This window comes from Corvus hawaiiensis, chromosome 13 (assembly GCF_020740725.1).
Source record: "Corvus hawaiiensis isolate bCorHaw1 chromosome 13, bCorHaw1.pri.cur, whole genome shotgun sequence".
NCBI classification, from domain to species: Eukaryota; Metazoa; Chordata; class Aves; order Passeriformes; family Corvidae; genus Corvus; species Corvus hawaiiensis.
The window spans coordinates 9,685,628-9,709,616 of record NC_063225.1 but is presented as its reverse complement, the minus strand read 5'-3'; the positions used below and the strand labels follow the sequence as shown (position 1 = coordinate 9,709,616).

At 39.1% G+C, this 23,989-nt stretch overlaps 1 protein-coding gene across 9 annotated transcripts in view; it reads right to left on the bottom strand.

Moving 5' to 3' along the window:
• MEF2A (myocyte enhancer factor 2A) overlaps positions 1 to 23,989 on the bottom strand; it is an 82,647-nt gene that overhangs the window by 18,386 nt on the left and 40,272 nt on the right. For 4 of the 9 annotated variants that reach the window (XM_048317158.1, XM_048317157.1, XM_048317163.1 and 1 more), the window contains 3 exons: positions 8,225 to 8,374; positions 5,133 to 5,352; positions 4,880 to 4,939 (listed from right to left, as the gene is read on the bottom strand). In XM_048317158.1, the coding sequence (XP_048173115.1) occupies positions 4,880 to 4,939; positions 5,133 to 5,352; positions 8,225 to 8,374 (430 nt within the window). Of the gene's footprint in view, positions 1 to 4,879; positions 4,940 to 5,132; positions 5,353 to 8,224; positions 8,375 to 8,439; positions 8,572 to 23,989 lie in introns of all 9 variants that reach the window. The other 5 variants (XM_048317161.1, XM_048317164.1, XM_048317162.1 and 2 more) reach the window with 3 other exon arrangements.

Sequence of the window (23,989 nt, the reverse complement as noted above, 5' to 3'; positions counted from 1 at the left end):
AAATGTTGAGACTTACTTCAACCCAGCTGGGAGACTAATAATTTGTTCTCTGTATGGCAAATTCCAACCAGAATTGTCATGTACCTCTCAGTAAATCAGAAATTATGGTAAGATAACAAACACACATAGCAAGATACGAAATTTCAACTAAAACCTAATGGTAGTTCAGGGGCTGAACTGACCTCGTATCATGCAGACGGGTGGTTTCCAAGGAGAAAGAGCTACAGTTAAAAAAAAAAAAAAAAAACAAATACTTTCTTTCTTCAACCAGCATGTTTTCATGCTGATTTCAGCCAGTCATTTCTTGTGAGCTGATTTAATCAGAGAGTGATGGATGGATCAGCCTTTGTTATGTGCTGACAACGTCCAGCAAAGGAAAAGGGTTCAGCTCACACCCTGTGAAACAGCTGCTCTGCAGCCCACTCCCTGAACTCCTTTACCTTCAAGAGAGCCTGGAAGCTGTAGGAATGAATAGACTGGTCTTGTGTTCCTCAGGGATCCTTCAGACCCTTCCTTGGAGAAGGGTGAAACCCTGACTGTTGTATTGACCTGTGTCCTCTCAAAGATCAGAGCAAGGCAAGCCATGATGCCTGGACACTACTGACAGCACAGAGCAGGAACCTTCGTGTGCTACATTTAGCAGCAGGTGAGCAAACATTCTGAAGTCACACCCCTTTCCATACAGCTGGGAAGTGAGGGGCTCTGACTACTTAAAGACTACCTGGAACAGATCCTACCTGTCTCACTGAAGAGGAAGCACAGACCAGAAATACCATCAGGAAAGCACAGCCTTAAGCAGAAACATGTTCAGTGTTCATTTACAGCTGCTTTCCTAAGGTGGTCCTCTCCCACAGGGCCAAGCCTTGTAGCTGATGCAGGTGAAACAGGCTGGCAAGGGGACATTATATAAATGTCAGAGTGGGGTAGAGGCAGAAGAAATTTGCATTCTTAAGGAAGAGGCTGATAGCATCAATGCAGAACATTTGCCTGAAACTGCAAGAGGTGTTTTTCAGGAGTTATTTGAATACTCCTCACTGGAGTGTCTCTCATTTCACAAACCAAACACAACCAGAAAGGTGTGCACAGAGAGCGTTCCTGTTATTGAAGCCTCTGGTGCACTCTGGAATTGCAGCGTATTCAGACTTGTGCAAGACCAAGCTCAAAGATTCTTTTATCTTCAGACACACACAAAAAGCTTCCCCCACCAGCCAAGCCCTCAAGACACAGGGAACCATTTACAGGTGTGGCTTTTCACAGTCCTGTCTTGATCCCTTTCCGGCACCTCCAAGCAGTTTACAGCTGTGCGCAAGCTGTCAGTGGCACCTCTGCAAAATCCCTCCTCAGGCCAGGATAAAAGACCACACATGATCTAGACTGACTCTCAGTAGAAATCCTGCAGCTCACAAGACACAGCTTTTCAAGCAGGTATATCGTTCAGTTCTACTCCAAAGAAAGTACGTATTCCTGAGGTTACTTCACATTCTCAGAACCTGAAGATTAGTGAGGACATTAGGGAAGATACAGCTCTGGAACAAAGAGGAGAAGTTCAGTACCCAAGCAGACCAGGGTATCCATTTATCCATTGTCTTGATGGTAGAAATGTAAGAGGAAAGACAATTTCTTTTTCTTTTTTCTTCTTTTCCAAAAGATTAACTGTGTCCATAATCTGCATTACTGACCAGAAGGGCTACTTCAGTGACACAGGAATGTACAGATGGAAAATACTGTGACTTTGGGAAGCCATAAACAGCCTCCACTTCCAAAAGTTCCTTAAGAATCACCTGGAACTAGGAAGAACTTAGGGTTTATGGTTTTCATGCAGCCCTGGCAATGAAAACCAGCTAAGATTCTTGGCATGGTTCTGGCTCAATGCCACATGTGAAAGGTGTGGAAGAAAAAGTAAAGACTGAATAACTGTGGTGGTACTTCTGAGCTTTTCTGATTCTCAGAGTCCTCAAGGATGGGACAAGGTCACTGGAAGTGCATTTCACTGGCAACCTGTGGATGATTCATGGGATGATACCAATCTACTGGAACACAGCAAAGCGGAACTCATGGCAAACTGGAACATCATCCATGGATCCATCCGCCAAAGAAACCCTCCCTTGTATCTGGGCACCTGAGGCTGTACTCTGCCTAAAGTGTTCCCCACATCCTGGTGACACGAGACTCTGGGGCACATTTGATGGCCATCACAAACTGAACAGGGTTTAACAGTGACCGGGAGCAACAGGATCATCACAGTGTTCTAGCTCAGAAACATTTGATCTCACTAACAGAAAAAATAAATTAGCTCTAGAGCAAACTCTGTTATAATGCTGGACATTTTTCCCCTCTCAAAACTGGTATATTTGCCAAGTAAAAATTTTCAGCAAATGTTTTTTATGTGGTGGGTAGAATTTTAAAAATATTACAAAATGAAAATGCTTTTTCAGAGTTATGACAGCTGCATGTGAAGTAAGCTCTCAGTATTATAAAGTGATCACAAAATTTTCTGTTCTGGATATAAAAAACCACCTACCAATCTTTGCTACAACACGCAGATATTTTTACTCGAAGTTATTTTCCACAGAAAAACTGTTAAGTTGGCAGATTGACTGCTAAAGCAAATCATTTCCATTCCAATCAAGTTACACAGGACTTGAGAAAAAGACTCATGTGAACTCAATATGAGCCATTTTATGCAACATCTTTGTTTGAACTGGGTCCCAAATAAGCAAGATAACCTTTACTTGCTTGTTACTAAGAGATAAAGGCATATAAGTGTCTTTCAAGGAAATGAGAACAAAATCTCAGATGCTCAAGAACTTCATAATACTGAAGAAGATGGGTTTTTCCATTATTTATTTATAAGAGAATATCTGGGAATATGGATATGCCAGTACTCTATCTTTACCTCTGACATCACTTCTATAAATTGAAGCTGCAAATTTGGCACGTGACCTTTCACTACATCCATAGGAGAATTCTCCACTCCTGAGAAGTTTAAAAAAAAAAACCCTGGAAGCTAAAAGAAGAAAATAGATTTTTAAAAAGTGAACTCTACAATAAATGCAGCAAGAAACTAAAACCATTATTGTCTGCAGACATAATTAACACAAGATACATTTCAACAGCAGCTGTCAAGCTTAAGTTGACAGCAGATTTAGTCAATCTGGTTACGTATGACTTCTTGATTGTGGTTGTAACTGAGAAGGTTCCTGTGCACCTGTCAGTAGTTAAAGAGTTCTTATGCCATAACTTACAGCAAGTGGAGCTCTGACAACTCAGGGTACCCCTCAGATTTAGCATTCTGGTGTTAACCAGGTATTTGAATTTCACTAGAGGTACTTAGAGATGTTCCCCTGTTCTTGTACAGTCACAACTCTCACTTGTATGACAAACCTTTCTAGAAGTGAGTGGGTACATGTATAACATCTTGGGTGTGATGTTCTGCAAGTAAGAGATAAGTGATGCATTTTGACTTTTTACATAAACTATTAATAAATGCAAGGAGGAAAACATTTTACTGCATTAAATATGTTCCCCAAGCTGCCATAACTGGGCACTTCTAGAGTCTGATACCCTATAGCAAGCACTGTAACCACTGCTTTATTTGCTTATTGAAGGAAGGAGTCTTAAATCTGAAGCTGCTGCTACTAAAGCCTGATTTTGGAAAAGAGGCCTGAAACAGCCTGATAATAAACTTATTTAGTCTGACTCAAAAAATTCCATGGAAATCAACATCTGACCTCTACGGTTTCTAAAAATAGTCATCTTTTTTCAACTGAGGAAGTTTCCTCCATTTAAAATCTTGCTTACCTGATGGAAACCACTCTTTAATATTTCATATCTTTGCTGCACATAGCCAAGGAATGGATAAAGAGTGGAAAGTCAATCCTGTGCTTTCAGCCTTGGAGAGCTGCAGCATTTTTTACTCATCAATTCAATTGCCTGACTTGATGTTCAAAGAACTTTTTCCCAGCTGCCACACTAAGTAGCCAGTGGGCAAACACCGAAAGGTTAACAGTTGCTTCTCTAATTCCATGCTATGAACACTTCCCAAGGGGAGTTAGGTGTGTTTGCAAAACTGACCTTCAGCCAGCACGACTTCCAATGGCACAGAAGGAATGTGACCAAAGTGGCTGAACTATCATTTATTTTGCCTGTCTGTGACACGACACATTTCAGTGGGTGCCTGCCCCTCTATCAGAGCACTAAATTTTGTTTAGGGGAGACAAAACATTATTGAAATGAAAAAGTGCTATAATACATTTTTACTGAAGACCAAAAAATACTGTGGATTTGATTTTTGGCAAGATCTCTAATTTGTTTTCAAAAGAAATTCTGATCATCATCCAAAATTAAGACAGACCCTAGCTATCAGTTTCCAAGATTTATTGCTTTCTTCATGTAACTGCTAGAAAATGAGTATTAAGATACACATGGCAATACAAACAATACAGTCTGTATTTGCTTCATTCTGATTGGCACCACAACGAGCAGCAAATATCCAGGTCCTGCAAATACTAAAGTTGAGAACTGAGCTGAGTTGCCTTTAGTGCAATAGTTCAGATTTGGCAAACATAAAATGTTTTTAGAATGCTGTAATTACACCTGTAGAGAAACACAAAAGCAGGAGCAGCATGCTACTACTGAAAACCACTAAAATAAAAAAAGGCAAATATTACTGAAGTGGAAAGGGCACAGCAGTAAAAAGCTAAATGCCTGATAATAATTTATAAAACTTGACAATAACAGTGCAGCTAAAAAAATTACAACCTTTGTTCTTTCACAGCCACTTTTTCAGAAGAGTCAAAATTAAAAATTGCTTTTGAATAACTGAGAAACTAAAACCACAATACTATTTTTTATAACAAAGACACGATACTGCACTTACCCACTGGACTGGTACCAGCTCCATTTGGCACTGAGAGATCAGTTGTCCCCAGCATTCCACCTAATCAAAATAAGCCAGAGCATTAAACTCACTTGCCCCATTACAGTATTGTGTAATGCTGTATGTCAAAACTTAAGCTGTGAAAAGGCACTGAAACCACTGAGAACTCGTTACTTGGGAGGGTTTTTGTGGGCTCTGATACAAAACTGCCCAGGGGGTGTGGAAGGAAGGCGCAGCAGCAGCGAGAGCTCACCTGCGTTGCCGGTGCTGGGCGGTCTCTGTGGGGCCCCGGGGGACACGTTACGGTGCAGGGTGCTCTGGGGTGGGGACAGCATGGTCGTGTCCGTGAGCGAGGAGCTGGCAGCCAGGGATGGGGACACCAGGGAGCTCCCTGGGTTGCTGTAGGTTAAAGTGTTGGGATTGGACACTGGAACAGTCACCGACATGGAGAAGTTCTGGGCAGGCAAGCCAGGCTGCAGGAGAGAAGATGAGGAACAACAAGACAACACCATTAGCATTAACTGTGTTTGCAGAAACAGCACATTATAAAAATCCACAGTTACATCAGTTTGTTGGGTTTTATTAAAAGAAAGTTAATTCTGTTAGTTTTTAAACTCTATTAAACATACTATTTTAAAACATCCATTTGTGGTAAAGTACGGTGTTAAATTCTTTTACATCACATAATTACAGTTCCAAAGAATTATTCAAATTTCTCAAATATGTAACATTCAAACAGAAAAAACTGAAAATATTCATATGAATTCACAAGATCATAAATACAACAAATTTAACCGTTAATTTGGATTATTACAAAACAATGACAAGCTAAACATGTCTACAAATCAATGAATTGTTGCACCTTCAAAATGTAAGCATAAACATGCACATTACAAACAGTTATCACACAAAAAATAACAAGTTAGTAATAACATTTTCTAGTAATAACTTTGTCAAAATATTGCTACTAATCTCTAAGACTTTGTTTTTCAACAGACTAGAAAAATAAACAGAGCTTTAGAAAGTCACAAAGTTCAGTAATTTGAATTTAAACATTTCAGGTTCCACAAACCCCTGCTTGAATACCCACTCCATCTTTGCAAATCTCGTTTTTTAAATTCTAGTTTTTACAGCGCTATTTAAAATGCAACTGTTTTTCTGTAGTATGTATGTTTGTTATTCAACAGCTTTTGAACCAAAAGCTGAGCTGCCTGCCATCTATGGTACTCATTTGGTCGTGACTAACTTCTTTGGCCTTTGTCTCATTCCTATCCTTTGACAGTGATGGGTTTCTGAAACAAAAGGGACTATTTTCTTTCACAACTCTCATAATTACTGGAAACAAAACCATGACAAGTACAATTTAAGGGTAAAAACCCAGTAGTATTTATTGACAGAACAGAGAGATGATAGTTGTGATTAAGAGGTCAAAGGCAAATGACCAACACACATGACCTAGCAAGTATACTTTAAAAAATGCAATTTCATCGTGTGTAGCTTAAAAATCACTTAGAATGATACTTCTGCACGAAAAGTTAAATACAAGAAATGTAACAATAACTATACTAATTAGAAGAGCAGAATATACTCTCTACAAGAAACAAAATCTCTTACTAACAAGAGCCAACAACAATGCCCCTACTGACGCATTCTAAGAATAATCATCAATTTTTGGCACAGATGGGAAGGAAAAAGTAATGAAGTAGAACAAGGTAATGCTAGCAAATCATTCACAGTATCTAACCAATGACAAGCCCTACTGGCGCTTGTTTTCAGGGGAAACTACTTGAAACTTCTCAGTATCTACCAAAACCAGGGTGTTTTTACACAGCATGCTGTCAAGCAGCTCAAACTAAACTGGAAATACCTGAAGCATGCTGAACACACTGCTAGGAAGTAACAGCTGGAACATTTTTTCTGTAGGTTTCTCAATACAGAACGAGTAAGTGACAGCCTCCCCCCACACCTTACAATAAAGGCTGCCTGCCCATCTATGGTGCTCATTTGGTTACGACCAAATTCTTCACGCTTTGCCTCATTCCTATCCTTTGACAGCAATCAAAGAGAGAACAAGAGAAACTGTGTTCTTATAAAGCCCCAGAAGTACTGGAAACAGAAACATAATTGCTCAAATTTAAGTTACAAATACATAGCTGTACCGCTAAAAAATAATGTTGCCTTCTTTATTTACACTGATGTCCACACAAACATTTAGGCTCTTCACCAAAAACCCATTTAGCTGTAACATACTGAGAGATGAGACCTGAAGATGTCTCAACACAAAAGTGTTGGATACCAAAATCTTCAAAACAAAGCAAAACCCGAAAGATTTCGGCTTTATTCAAGCGTAAGGTGCTAACAGAAGTGATGCTGGGTGTCATGACTGTCAGTTTGCTGTTCAGTCCCCAGAGGAGGTATCTCTTATGCTCTGAATGATGAAATGATTTCCATTATCAGCAAGTCATTTGGACACACTACTCAAGTGCCCCAGGGTCTGTGCAGATTAACTCACCCAGTCCATCTCTTTTAATTGCTACAAGATTTGCCATCTTAAAGTATTCAAAGGCTGTGGCAAAGCTCTGTATTAGTTTTCTTAGAAAATACTTAGTAATACTCAACACTAACAGGGTTTTGTAGGTGGAAATTAAATGTCATCATGAACACCTCCACAAAAAACATGCAATATTTCCACTCCTTTTATCCCCAAACTGAAGTTCTGGAGCCAAGTGACTTATGGCTGCACACTGGATTGGCACTTGGGAGAAAATTTTCAAATATCCTTCAGTGTTCAAGGAAGTCTCTGTTAGAATTTCAGCAGGAGCAACAAGGAATCTTTTGAGGCCCTCATTGTGCAGCAGTCTTGGTTTTAAATATCTAAATAACTTTCTACATCCAGACTCCAGCAAAATAAATTCTACTGGTTAGATGACAAAATTAATCCAATTCTATTTGCCTGCTTGTCACATACTGTAAAGTCTTGATCAACAGACAGATGAAGACCTACAAGATGTAAATAAACGATCCTACATCCCACAACGAAAATCTATCTTGGCAAATATATTTTAGGTAGGATTAGGTAATGCAGTGGGCTCCCGAAATTTTTAAATGTTATCTTGTGTTCCAAAGGTAGGAAAAACTGTGAGTGCAAAACCAAATCTAGAGATAAATCTTCTGATTCTTTATGATAAAGTGTATTTTAACAAGACCAAATATCAGAATCTCATTTTTCCTCAGAAACGTTTTTCCCTTCTCAAGCCATTACATCCTCTTGTCTGTGAAGTGGTTTTCAGTGGTAAGCAAACACCATGAAAATTCTCATGCATGTAAGAGAAGCACAAACCATACTTTAGTACTCACTGCGATTTTATGATTCCGCATCATATTATCAAACTCTTCATTAATTTTTTTATATTTTTCTTCTGTATGTGGCGTGAGCACATATGAAGTGTCAGGGTCCGGGCTGTCGCACCCTCTGTGTTCCTTCTTGTTCAGAGCCTAAATAATGAAGTTAATAAAAAGGATCAACAAATAAAAAGTAGAGATAAAATAAAAGTACTTACAGGGCCTCGCTTGAAAATAAAATCACTATCTTCATTTAGTTTGCTGAATCTGTCCTCCGATAGTGGACTGTGCTCAAAGTAATCGTCAGCATCAGGGCTCTCACAACCATTAAGGCCTTTCTTTCTTAAGGTCTGAAATACAATTGGAAAATTCACATACAAATCATACTAACTTGCCAAGAAGTTTTGTACACTACTGAATCATTCAGAGCCCCTGAACCTACATCAAACTTTCACAGACAAAACTCACTGTGCAACAGACAGGATCAGTCTTTCAAGATAGTGGCAAAGTACACAAAGAGAAAAGGTTCATCCAGGTGCCATCTCACAGGTAACTTCCCCCTACAACCACTTCATCTCCCCAGCATTCCAAGTACAATCATTTTTAGACGTTGGCTGATGGAATGAAGTCGCCTGACAAGGAACACTCAAGCCTGTGGCAAAGGAGTTCATGTATTCACCAGTAATTAAAAGCCAGTTTACTGGATCTTCAATGAATTCATTTTAGCATCCCAATTTTAATATTCACATATTAAAAAGCATACAGTTAGACAAACACAGTGGCTAAAATGTTTGATCCAATTAAACAACTGCAGGATATTAATATATGCAACACTCGATCTCAGTAGTTGATAAAGGCAGGATCTTCCTGCACTTCTGTCATCCTGCATAATAACAAGAACTGCAAAAAAGAAATTACATAATCCCTCTCTAAAATTACTTAGTTTGCTAAATATAAGCTTTTTCAGAGTCCTTTGGACTAACTTTATGGAGCTACTTCCTGTTTTCTGATGGAAAGCTCACATCAACATCCCCTGGGGGAAAAAAAGCAAGCTTGTCTACAATTCAGGCATTAAAGAAAGGATGTGAAACTACAGGTCTCATGACCAAATTACAAGATAGATTTGTATTTCTTGATTTTCTTTTTCACCCTATTACACAATCAGAAATTTTTCTTTGCAAGTTCTAATTTAAAACAAAACAGTATTTAAAACATTACCTGTGGAAAAATCTTTAATGTTCTAAAAAAAAGTTTCAAAAGGAAAGCAGATTTTAAACAGATAAACGTTATCAGTACATAATGCAGCAGTAGGACTATATAGGCATGACAGAGTTGTGTACTTCCTTTTTGTCAGAAATTATCAATATTCCATGAATTTTACATTAAAACTCCTAAAGATCAGAAATCTGCAAGCTGACGTTTCCAGCACCACTAAAAAAAATCCCATGTTTTTCCGTAGAAGGAATTTCCATAATGCACTGAAATTCTGACTTATAAAACAAAGTATTTTAGCTTATAGTATTCACCAGCATTTTTTTTACTGTCAACTGATTTTTAGTACAATAAAAAGTACACACAACTTCCTCACTATTCATACATATGCAAAATCCTGCTTATTTCTATTGCAGTTTTAAAGCAGGACTTGAAAATCCAATTCACTGCCTGAAATTCTTTAATATCACAGTTCACCATAAGCTGCAATTCCTTCTCAAGTTTCCTGGCTTGCTCCGTGTATCCCACACAGTATCTGGAACTCCCACAAAAATGTAATCACTAGATCAGCAGATGGGGAAAACAGGTGTAGACTCCTCCAGCACCTGTCACAGCTCCGATCCCGCTCCTCCAACCAATCAGCTGGACACGTATATGGACTTGGCCATACAAGGGCCGGCTGCTCTGTCTCTCAAGGTCGGAGCCTGTTATCCCTCTCCCAGCCCTTCCTAACAAGTCAGCCTGCCAGCCTGCTACACTTTGGTATCAGCAGGGAAAATGTTAACACTGTATAAGCTGGATTACACTTAACCCCTGCAGCCCACGGCACTCTGGAAATAGAACCCAAATGTCTTTATGCAGCACTCGGCCTCAGCACGCAGTGCCCAGGACACGATTACAGAGCTGCACTGAGGCTCTGCAAAGAAAAGGCTTGCAAAACATGCACACACAGAGTCCGGCTCCTGTGATAAACATGCTGAAGGAACTGAAGTCTTGCAGCAAGGGAGTTTTGTTAGAGCTCTTTTCAATAGTCTAAAGCGATCCAGGGAAAGCTTTTAAGTGTAATGCTGCCAGTTCATCCCCCCAGAATGGTCTGAAAATTATCCTCCAAGTTAAACAAAAAGGAAGAGATTTAAATATAAAAATGCCTTCTTCCTCTCAGTGACTGCATGTCATTTTTGCTAACAATGGGGTTAACTCTGCTTTGACTCATGAGGAAGGAAAATGCCTCAGTATCTCCCATTTCAGGCTCTGGAAACCGTCACTCCAGATGGGGTTCCTGTCATTGTGGAGGGATTTAAGCCACAGTTCCCTGTCTCAGATAATAAAGCTGGGTCCGACAGGCAGAGCTCTGCCTCCTTATCACCAAAACACCAAGTGCCACTTTGAGGACCTGACCATAAAAAGCCTGCAAACTTTTATCAGTGCCCAGTAACACAATAGTAAAACATTCCTGCTCCATGGCCGGGGCTGCCCACGGAATGCTGCGAGCTGTTCACACGGGCAGGCGAAGCCGACGCGAGCCAGCCCCGCCAGACACCGACACAGGCCCCTGCTCCAGGGAAAACAAGGAGAGACACGGCTACCGGGAATCTGGGAATCGCTCCGTGGGGATGCAGGAAACCCAACCTCCACAAACGAGGGCTGACTCCGCCCTTCAGATTCTCCAGTGCTAGTATCTGTTATTTCTCCAAATAATGTAAATAACTCGGCTCCCTGAGCTATTTCCAAGACATTATCACAGAGATCAAAATTTTATTAACTCTGAGGTTGTTCAGAGGAAAAAGTGCCAGTCGGTGATACCAAGTAATTTGTGTAACATGAAGAGAGTTTTATTTCTCTCCTGCGATACACAAGCTTGTTTAGAACAAAATCATGGTTTTTGCAGTGGAAACTAGTAAATATATGGCATAATTTTTTCTTACTACAGCAAGAGGGGAAAAGAACATTAAACTTCAGGTTTTGTTATTGGATGCTCACTGCAATTACCTTCTAGTGTGAACTCTTGGTTTCCAGATCATGTAAGGGAGTGTGTAGCCCTCACAGTAAATCTGTGTTACTTTCCACTTCCTCTAAGACTCAGCCAAAATTACTGGAAATTGTTCCAACATGTTTGCCAATGCACTGTATTGTGCCCCAGTAACTAAGATTGTGCCCCACTAACTAAGCTGTAACTAACAGCTTTGATCTCAGACTGCACTAACTAACTGATGAGAGAAAAGTACTGGTTTTACTCAGAAAATAATGCTAAGCATATACAAGGAACCAATGCAGGTGTGCAATCTTTTTTTAGAAGAATGAACACAAAGTCACTACACAAGTATTCCAGACAGCTCTGGTCATCCTGATATTGCAGAATGACCCAGGAGCTTTAAACTGCTTCTGTTCCACTATTAGTTTAGTACTGATTTATTTTAACTTGAATGGCAGAGCTTAGAAAACATTGTATGAGAACAGCTGGACCAGCTATGATGGGTTTAAACATTGCAGTCAAGCACATGGTACAAGAGCCCCAATATTTTCCTGAACTTCCCCACACATATGCAAAGTAGTTTTTAATTGCACTGCATTTTGCTAATTTAAGAAAAGAATCATGCCTTGGCAAGAAGCATCTAAGGAACAGAAGAAGGGCTTCTTGCAAAACAACAACAGAAAGGAGTAATTGGCTTCTCTCTACAATTCAATATAAATTTTACTGAAACCGATGATACAGATACCAAAGAGTATAAAAACACAAAAAAGTCATTTATTGTTTGATCCTTGAGGAAGCAAAGATGATATTCAACCATCTCAGTGTAATTATCCTAGTACAAGCTTCCTTCCACAAAATCCAACAGAGACACATGAAATGCAGGAGCCTGAAGTCTGCTGAGCCCCCACAGCATGAGATCAAGTCACCTTCTCCAGGCTTGTTCCAGCCCTGCTGCAGAGCTGCTCCCACATGGCTCCCAGGGGCTCCAGACACTGCTCAAGGGCAGCTCTGGGAACGAGGAACTCTGAACCAATAAACACAGATGGGTCACTGCTTCCAGGGATGAAGTGACAACCCCCAACTGGCCTTCAGCCCATCAAGACCCTGGGCTTTATATCCCACTCCAAAAGGACATGTTGCTAATGATTAAAGAGCACAATCAGCGTGTTTTGTGCTCTGATCAGTGAATTTGGTTAAAAAGCCAAGACTTCTGATATTGTGATCCTGGGCTCCTTACCAGCCCTGGCAGAACTGTAAAGAACTTGATTATGTTCATTGTCACATCAGGAAATGGCATTTTTCTGCCTTAAAGCAAGAATGTAGGATGACCTCATGTGTAAAAAGTGTTATGAAGTGTAAAAAAGTGTCAGGTCACTCAGAACATTCAGTGTTGGGTTTCTTGTAATATTACACAAAAAGGAAATGGTTGTTGCTGTCAAAGCTACCATGTATCATGTTAACAGCTCTATTTTTGCACTTACTATTGGAGCTGGCCAGAGAGGATTTTTGTTGGTATTTCATCCCAAATCATTGGGAAAAGCATGTCCAAATTTGACTAAGACTGAAATGAAAAGTGATTTCCCTTGGAAAAGGCAAACCTTTCACTTAAATCCTGTGGTTAGTGCTGCTTCTGCTCTTGCAATTAGAGCACAGAAAAGCTGCGAAGCAGCACAAATTTGGAGGAAGTATGTTTTAAATATCAGAATTTTTTTAAAGTGTAAATATTCCTCAGGCTTGAAGTAATGGAAAAGCCCTACTAGTACTGCTAAGTATTACTGCTGCTCTGGTAGGCACCTACACCATGCACGTCAAAAGGATAAACAATTAAAGTTTCCAGATGCTCTACAGATACCATGCAATAGTGGAGAGTATTTTTTTCTTACTAAAATGAAAAAAAATTCTCCTTGTCCATTCTTTAACTTATTCTTGCTGGGATTATATTCAGTTGTAGCAGGAACAAGTGGGTTGCCAATGTAGGGGCTGAGCACCACAGATAGCAAGGAGGCAGAAGGGCTGGCCCGGCCTCGCTAGCAGCAGCAAACCTCAGCCTCAGCCACCACTGATAATCACATCCTACATGAAAAGCCACACCTTTTTTTTCTGACATAGTCACAGAATGAAGGACAAATAAAACAGCACCAGATTCCCACCCGGTTTTCATTCTTAATACATAAAAGATCAGTGAGACAAAACAGGGCATATTCCTTCACTGCAGCTCAGCTCCCTCCCCGCAACAGGCAAAGACCACATGTATCACCATGGGCTGTACATGCAGCAAAATGTCCTGCTGAAAGCAAGACAACTGTTTTATTATTTGCTTCCTGATACATATTACTGCCAAGAAGTTGAGCCTAAAACCAGGCTGGTTTTCTCTTCTTTTGTAACACAAAATATTCCACTTTCATCAGCCTGAAAAACAGTAAAGTGTCTCATCCTTTAGATACGTTATGTCTCCCTTATTATGTATAAAATATATTCAAGTACCCGAGGAGTATTCTTAGTCACCAAAAGCTAATTTTAGTTTTTAAACTTCCTTCGGGTCAGTTTGGCTACAGAAGCACCATCATTCCTGCTTCTTTTCTCTAAATTAACAACACAGCTCTGCAGAGTCAGAGCTTGACCCTACAGTGCCAGGTACACGAATTTACCACTGTCTAAAATCCAAGCAGGAGTGAATCCCAAGTGCAGCATAAACATCAAAAGAGAACAGCCAAAGAAAAAACAGATAATTCAACTCAGTAGCGGTGGTTTTATCTGTTTAAGCTCATCAACATTATTTCTGTAGGCTGAAATTTCTTTTTCCACAGACAGATGTAGTGTATTGTTCTTTGTGATGTTTACAAACTTGACATATTTTCATCAGGCTCTCTTAATATTCTCAACTTCAACCACTGAAGCATCTGCAAATTTCCGTATGAAGCTGTTTTCCTGTCCTTTGAGTTGGGAGGCTACTTACATTTAGCCCTAATACTACTCCTTTCAGTATCCCTGACACATTTTCAATTACATTTTGCCACGCTATCAGTTCAAATTTCACGTTCTAATTATAGCCACAAACACATCCATCCCCAACCAGCTCAGGGAAGGAGTGGTGCCCAGCTTTCAAAACTTCCCTGAAATGCACAGGAGGCCAAATTAGATTATGACAGACATTTCCATGAGCTAAGCAACTTGGAGAGCTTAACTTCTTAAAGAACAAGACCTTCCCAGTCTTTCTGGCAGGTTCCCCAACTACAATACTGCATGCTAAAGAAAATCTGAACTATTGACATACTCTACTTTCAGCTTACTTAAATAATATTTTCCATACTTGTGCTCAGTTAGTAGTGATATTTAAAAAGTAAATAACTGACATTATGCAAAAATATATGGACATGAAAAATTCTGAGTGCAGTACTCAAAGTTTGCTACAGTTATTATATTTCTTGGCCAAATATTATAGTTTCCTATGGAAAAAAAAATGAAAAGGAGGTTTAGGATTAATTACTTATTCCAGGGTTTTACAAATAAAAAACTTATAACCCTGCCTCCCACTATCTATAAATACAAAGAAAAAGAAGAGCCATTTAAGCAATGCTGTGTGTTCAGTTTTAGGCAAAGGTATTCAGCATTTACAGATGGAAATTGTTCATGATTTGAAATTTTATCAGTGTCCCTGCTATAAACCACTCTAAGAAAAGACACCGTCTTGTTTCAAATGTTGGAGCACTTCCAGTATCTGGCAAATTTTAACATGTATCCCTGGCTTGCCAAACATGAAAGCTAGCTGTCAAATTCCTCCCAGATATGATAAAGATGGCACTCAGGATTCAAACTCTCATTTATATAAAATAACACATACAAAAGGTTTTTAGACTTGATATGGCATGAAGCTTAAATTCTAGCCTGAAGCATCTTTGCTGTGAAACATTATTTTAAGTAGATAACCACAAGCAATTACTAAAGAATTAGAACTTTATGGGCTATAAAATCTACTCTTCACCCCCAGAATATTACCCAGCTCTGGACTAGAAGGTACGGCAAAGGCAGCTGCATGCTTGTATTTGTGATTTTAGAGAAACACTATCTGTGTACTGCGGACTTTGTAAAGCAGTTGCTGACCTACAAACAAGCTGGATTGCTTGGTCCTAAATGAACTCCTTGAGACTTAAAATGATTAGTAATCTCTTAGCAATGATAATGCTGTTTCCACAGTGACACCTTAGTCAAGCTTTCCAAGTCCGATATTTGATGCATTTGTCTTTGTTTCACTTTCTATCCAACTCAGTAGATTACTAAACTTTGTATCACTGAGTTTGCATATCACTGAGTTTTGTATCACAGGTTTGCATTTTACCTGTTTTATAGAAAAAACCATCAAATAGATTTTCCCATTAAAGACTACTAAAAGTGCCAGTTTAACTTGATCTTTCTCAATCTTTTTATTAAAAAACAAAGACAAAATAGACTGATATTCACCTTCAAGAAGCAAAAATTATTCCTTAGCACATAAATTAAATATATTTTATAGTCCTTTCTAAATTTGCAAACGAACAAAATTAATGGTAAAATGGAGCAAAACACACAGTTCTATGTTAGAACATTCAAAGAGATTTTTTATGGTACATAAATGCTTTTTTCAGTCCTTACCCAAACAACAACATATAGATGTACAAACACAGCCTCCCAAATATAGATAGATCTTCATGCACTTGCAATGGTTAAATCATAAATCAGCAGCAGCAGTAGCCAACTGAAGACCTCCTTTCAGCAACAGTGCACTGCAGATAAGCCATATGGAACATGAAAAGTTTCCAAGTGCAGCAATCCATCTGCATAATATCCTTCATAATCTTTTAGAAGTTCTTTAGGAAAAATATTATCTCCTACTCATAGTTTGCCAAGAAAAAAAATGGCTTAACTCCAGTTAGAATTCATTTAATAAAAGGAATGGGATTCTTTAGGTCTACCTGCCCATGTGCTGTTGCAATTATAAATATTTCTTGTCCTGAATAGTTCTTTACAGCTTTAAAATTGGAAAGGATAACAGAACTATTTCAGTGTCTTGGTACTCAAGATAACTTAGTGGTACCAAAACACTAATTATAACACAAATTGCAACCATTCCCAAAGAAAATGTTTAGTAGATTCCATGGATTTATGCTCTTGTTAAAATACTACTCATATGTAAGATTAAGGGAACTGGCTACATCTCCCAGAACAAGCTCTAATACCTTTAATATTTCTATGGGACTGCCATCTTGTCTCACCAAAAAACACCCCAAAAATAAGCAAGTTGAATAAGACAACAGAAAGCAGGTATCTGAAAACACCAGCTGAGATCAGTGTGTACAACAGGAGGCAGAGAGCCTCCCCAAAAATAAGGAAATAGGGTACAAGCAATTACATCTCTATTTTTACTGAACTGAAATAATGAGGATGTAGAACTTCAAGACAAAGCTCTAATGAAGTCACAATTCATGTTTCAAATACAGAACTTCTCAGCTGTGTGTCAATGGAATACACTTAATGTGTTTTTTTCCTGCACAGCCTCCCTTTAGTTCAAGTTATTCAAAAGCCAAAGCGCCTCTTTGAAGACTGTCCTGACTTAATGTGAAAAGGGGGTGGGAAATCAAAGGTAGGACTTGGAGAGGTAGAGAGAAAAGGCTGTACAGGAATAAGGGACAGTGAAATTGAGTAAGCTTTATTGTGTAATTCATGTCAACAATGGATGAAGACTGGCTCTGGAATGCTTGAGGTTTTTTTTTTTTTTTTTTTTAAAGTTACTGTAATAAGCAAGTACTGAATTTTAAGTTATTTGCAGGAAAGAGCAGGGCTTTAAATGGTATCAGTTTATATAGAAGAGTGCTCAGTGGGACAATGTGTAACAGCTTTGATCTAAAAAATCTTTACAACATTCCCAAAATATCTGAGAGATTTTAATAAAAATATATTATTCACTTCCTGCTGAAATTACCTAGTAAATATTTCCAGTAAAATATAAAATTTGAGTAAAAATTCACACTACTGCCAATTTAACTAACTTGCCTAGCATTCCATAGTCTACGCTGTGAATTACTGTGCTTCCATATGAAATGTCACATCAGTGATATGACAGGAGTAAGATGTACTATCCCTGGGAAGTCACAGAATGCACTGGATGTGTACTCCTTTACAACTATTGTGAAGAACCATATGTCACATGTAGCGTGTCACATGTCACAGAGCACATGAGAGTCACATGTTATGTGCTGCTAGGCTATTCAAAGGTCTGTACCACAAGAACTACCACCATCAATATTTTCTTTCTTCAGGTGCAGTTACTCCCCAAACCATTCCAGTAGCAATTACCACCTGAAGTGTTCAGGTCAGTGCTGAGTGTTACAGCCCCGATGGGCCACACCACCTGCAGTAAAACCCTGGCAATAAACAAACAACAGACTCCCTGAGCCTTCTGCTGCAGAAGCACCATCAGCTCAAGGCCCAAACATTAAGATTATTTAAAAGCCACGTATTAAAAACTGTAAACATGGTGAGGTCCAAAAGGCAGGAAGCAGTGAAGCACTGGAGATGACCCTCCCCTCCTTTGGCCAGTTCATGCTGGAACAGTGGCTGAGGAACAGCGATGATCAAGAAGCAGCACTGCTGCTGTCCCTCCTGCAAGGTGGTTAATCCCTGGCAGAAGACACAACCAAACGCACGAGCCTGAAGTCAAAAGCTAGGATTACATTAAGCCTCCACTCACATCAAGCCTATCACAGAAAGAACAGTCCTTTATCTTCCTGTAGTTGCAGGAGATGCTTTGTTCTGGGTCTATTCTTTCCATGCACAGCTTGTGTAAAGTCACTCTCTCTTGATTAACAGATGCCACGGTCCTCGCTTTGAAATTGCAAAGTAAAAATACACTTTTCTGTCACTACAGAATTTCAAAAGCACCGAATTCTGCAGCAACACAAGGGCTGCAGAATACACGAGACCAGCACAGCTTGAAGAACTTGTTCATACAATAATTATGTCTTTGTGTGATTGCCTGCATGAACTCCAGCACTAACAAGCAATGAGCTGTTACAGATTTTCTTGGAGTCAGTTTTCAATCCTACTTAACACAACATCCCCAGAACAGCTAAACCCAGAAATGAATCTTTGACAAGCGTTTCCCGAGCAGTGGGTGTGAGAACTGGACGTTGTGTGTCTGTCCTGGAAATATAAAAAAATAAAGACATTCTCCAAACACAGTGCAGAATCAGTTGGAAAAACACCACTTGCACAGCTGGGAAATAAAACCAAGTTTCAGACAGAGAAGTATCCAGTCCCTGCCTATTGTATGGCCGATTCTGTAGAGATTTTTGGTAGACAGAGCACACAGAATCTCTCTACTAGTATTTGACATGATTTTAGGATTCTGGCCCTCCCAGCAGCACAGCCTCCAGAGGAGCATCCGATCCAGTCTGAGATTGTAATGATGCACAGCCAAGTCAGCTGTCATTCATTGCTCAGTGATCAGCTTTTTCTGGTAGTTTATTAAAAAATGAGAACATCACAGCAAATTTCAGTTCACAGCTTTAGAGTCATATCACTGGTGTAACTGTGACAGGGCTGGCGTAGGACAGAGAGCACCCTGAACTGCAGCTACATAAAATCACTGCTGGCAATACAGCAGCCAAGTAGAGTCATTATTAGCAAACTTCAGAAACTTCTATAAAAAGATGCATTCTAGACAAACTTCAGATATCTACATGCTTTAAGTAGAGACTAAATCTGGAATTCATCAAAATTCAGAACACCAGCAGAGCATGGTAAATTTAAAGCGCTGTTCTAAGAGGCAGAAGAAATAACGTATTCTTAACCTTAAAACACTAAATTTATTCACTGCTTCAGATACAAGGGAAGTACAGCTTTAGATTATTTTAAGGCAAACCAAAACTGCTTCAAAAACAAAACCAAGAAAGTCTATCCTACTTCTGGAAATTCTTTATATATCAGCAACGAAGGAATGCAAAACAACATTAACTAGGAACAAAAACTTTTTGCCAGCATTGTCAGCTTGCTTAAAGTCACCAATAATCTGTCATTTTGAAATAAATAAATAAAGAGGCACATTAGTCATCAGTATGTCCAAAACTATTTCAGCACCGCCAAAGAATTAAAAGAATATTGTAAAGTAAAACAGTATTACCAAATGCAAAATATGGAAAAATTAATAACAGTAAAGAGCTCAAAAAAATACTGTGGGGATTAAGTGTTGAATTTAATCTCCCAAACTAAAAAGAAAAGAGGAGGGGAGAGAAGAAACAAAGACACCATCGTGAGTGGCAACTGTTCTGTTCAGCACAAAATACTGTTGTCTTCTGTCACTATATTGAAAATAAGTGTTTGCTACCTTGATCACATTTTAAATTTTTCAAGGTAGTTGTTTCTTCCTAAATCATGAGTGGGAACTGAAACTCCAAGGTATAACCTGTTTGTAAGTCAGGTTCACAGCAAACACTTCTACTAGAAAAAGAATAAGATTCAAACCACTATACACAGATACATAAAAATATGTGTGTGTATACATATATATATAAAAGCTTTTGATGACTCATTCCAGACCACTTCAGTTTTCAAGCACTTTCCCTCTTTTTAAGGTAAGCTAAAAGAAAATTTTAGTCCTTAACCATACATAAATCCCCCTCGATCACCTCGTTAAAATGTCTCAAAGGTATTTGTGTGCTATCTCAAATTATTTGAAATGTTATATGCAGTATAATTACATTTACATAATCATTTAGCAAATCAAGCCCAATAATGCCTACATTTTCTCAGCATCATGGGCAGATTACCAAGTCTTCTTGGTCTACTGAAATAATTTTTAAGCTTCTTCCTTCTTTTTAAATGTGTACCACTTATTCCCACAGTGTTTGGAGATCAAATCAAGCAGTTTGAAGTACAAAAATACATAATACTACAACCAATACATGCTGTTCTATCAGCCCAAAGATTTTTGCTTTGTCTTTCTTTAGTCCCCCAGGTCTTGCCCACTTCTGGCAGTTCTCCATCTATCAAATATGCAGGAATGCAAAACAATGTTAACACATCACAGTGTCAGCCTCCCTCCAGTCTCCAGTGTGCATTTAACCATCAGCATGTGCTGCCTCGCAGTTCTGTAAAGCTGTGCTGATATTTCACATAAATTTGGAGATTTTAGTCACCTACATTTAGCATCAATTTCCATTTTCTTGGTTGCAGGGCATTTTCCTCTTAAAAATAAATCTAAAAGCTTACGATGTACCTTGTCTTATAAAACATCTCAAAGAAATAAATATTTTTAAGAATTTGACCCAGTTTCCACCATCTTACTTTTTAGCTTTGAATAGCAAAATATGGAAGCCCAAATTGCTTTTCAAGTCCTTATCTAGATCAGATACACCAGGTATCCACCAAGGAAGGAAATAAGATCAATTAACCGAAGGTCATTCTCATCTAATTTGTATGTGTGCATCCAAGTATATATTTAGATACGATTCCCAGATCTTCATTTTCATATGAAGTCAACCCAAATTTAAAAAAAAGGAAGCAGTGAACCAATTCAAGTGCTACCAAAACAAACTACTACACACCAACAACAGTTCAAAATACACATTGGTTATTCCCAGCCTGGAAAAGAAGCAATGTTAGGAGGTGGAGAAAGCTGGATAAAAAACAAAACCAGAGAGCTTTTGGTTTATAAACACAGTGTTTCAACACCAACTTTTCTGTTTATGCTCCCCACACTGCTACACTTGTCTCTTGGCATATGCTCCATCTGGCTGGGGAGATGCATCTGCTTCTTCCTGCTGCAGGCTCTCCACGTGCAGCTGAGCTCTCCGTGCTCACTCGGAGCCAGGAGCCAACAATCCCATCTCTGATCCCAGAGATGTTCCTGATTAAGGAATGTGCACTGCTCCTGTAACAGCTCTTTATTAAAATTTTGTGAAAACGCAGAGATGAAATGTATTTTAGTGCAAGAAAGCAGCTGATTACAGCAGAAGATTAAACTGGCTTGTTGACCCTGCTGAAAGCAGCAGCAGGGTCATTTACCTGCTTTGTCTGAACTCTGACAAAACCACTCTCGCACCAAACCATCAGAAACGTTACTCCCCATTAGAGACAGCAAACCCCATGGTAAAATACTTAATATAAACATCCAAATCACTTGCTGGAATTTACACCAGAGCAGTCCTTCCACAAGAATGAGGATGATTGCAATAATTACGTGCCATAGTTTAAGAGAGATTTTTTTGTACTTTCTAGTTACAATTTTTATTACAGATCATTACCTGTTTCAAGGACAGCTGTCAATATCTGGGGTATAACCTAAGCCTTATTCAGCACATTACACTACACTGAAAACAGCATTAAACTACAGAGCACAGGAGAGGCTCATTAACTGACACCCACCCAGAATTCTCCTGGGCACAGATGCCAACTGGGAAAGTAGGTCACATTTTACACAGGCTCCTAAAAATCAAATCACCTCAGTCTGATGAGGTGAGATGAGGAACATGCAAAACCCACCATGGCCAAGTGTAGGTGAAATAAACACTGTTTTACCGTATCAGTCAAGGAAAATCGAAACATGGAAAAGAAATGAAAAGCTGAGCTAAACAGGCAAGAAAAGCCATCTTCAGCCCTTGACTCCCACGAGAAGTGAGGCCAGAAGAGAGGGAACAACTGTGCAACTGCTGCTTTCTGAGGCCTTCTTGAGGGGCAGAAGGACCCAAAATGGAAGCGATACCTTGTAAATAACCTGCAATAATCTTAACATCCTGCACTAAAGAAAATATACAAGTGCCTGTTCATCTCCTCCTTTTCCTTTGGATTTAAAAACAATGCTCAAGGTCTCAAATTGTCGTTTACATGTTAAAACATTTTGTTGACCATATGGATACAGAATTCTGATAAAACCTGAAATTCTTCCCATTTTACTCTGCAGAAGTACTTCTTTCTTCAGGAAAAATAATTACTTGTCAAGAATAATCTGTTACAGAAAAGAAGTCCATGAACACTAAAGCATCAAATGCTTTAACACCTACAGCAAGTCCTTCAAATCATAGACAGCACTTCAGTGTAACAATCTGCAACTGTGCCATTATGGGTTTGTAAAACTAAATACATGATCCCAGTATTTCAAGAATTTAAAGCACACACTGAATAAAAATGTCACTCTTTTCAATATCTCTACGTGGTCCACCTATGCTGTACAAGAGCACTACCTTACACTCCAGTAACCTCATAAAAGAATAGGTATAGGACAGCAACAGATCATTCCCATCTACAATAACATGTTCAGTGAAAGACCTAAGTGCATGCATCAAAAAAAAATTCTAATATTCATTTAAGATGCCAGTGCTCTTCCTCCCACTATGTTTTCACAAACATTCCAGCAGCAACAGAAGACACCAAGCTCTGGGCATATAAAAGCAATTCCTATGCCAAAACCGAGCAGGAGACAACTACAAGGGGAAGATGTCTCATCGATTTCACTTAATAATTTACAACATTGCCATCTACGCAGTACTGAAAATAAGTACCAGCAGATTTGCTCCCTCCCTTATCCAGCTTCTGAGCTGTGTGGAATTACCTTTCCTTCTAGCACAGGAAAACCCACCCTCCTGTCATGCACATCAGGACCACAGTGGGTCCAGAGTAGCTCCATGGTGAGCCTATGTCACAATAAATGTCATTTATCACATTCAAGGAGGTAAGTGAATTACTAAACTAAGATCTATACATTAGGTATAACTCCATAAAATGGAATTACTTATTATAATTCAGTTTAGTATGAATTTGACAGATTTTAGGCTTTCTTTTTAAGTAATTTTCATTTGTTAAAATAGAATTTCAGTGTATTTACAAGAAAGAGAAGCTATTTTACATTGTTGTTTCTGCATGTTTCCAAAACGCTGGTGATGTAACTAAACATCTATCACACTCCAAGCACCCATCAATCCAGAAAGAAAAAACCTGAAAATATTTCACAACCAGACTAAAGAGCACACAGGGCTAATCTGAAGAGATAGGAAGATGCATTCCTAAATTACACTGTATTTGAAAAAAGGGAATAAAGTCCCAAATCCCACACTAGTATAAAAGAGTAAACCCAGAGAGGAAAATTAGAAAGAATCTGCAGATGGGTCCTTGCGTGCTCCCTCAGAGCACATCTGCCCTTGGGTACTAAGTACACTTTTAATGTACTTGTCAGGGGTGAAACACTTGACCCTGGTCAAAAAACCCCACCAAAAAGAAGAACCCAAATAAAGCAGCCTTGCAGAGAATTATTCTGGAAGAGGTCCTTAGTCCTCGTGATGTGAAGAGGCACCATTACCATGAGTCACAACACAAAGAGGCCCTGCATGCAGAACAAAACCCAGCTGAACTTTCATCCCTGTCTCAAATTCACGTCTGTCACAATCAAAAGCTCATTCTGCAGGAATTAGGTTTTCCCTTCCTCTCCAGTGGCTATCCCTTATTTATGCTAATCCAGTGACTAAGCCTTCAACTCTTCATGGCTTGCATTATCCCTCCCTTTAGAACCCAATGCTGAAGACAGAAGTTGGGGAGGGTTTTTTTCTGATCATAAAAGA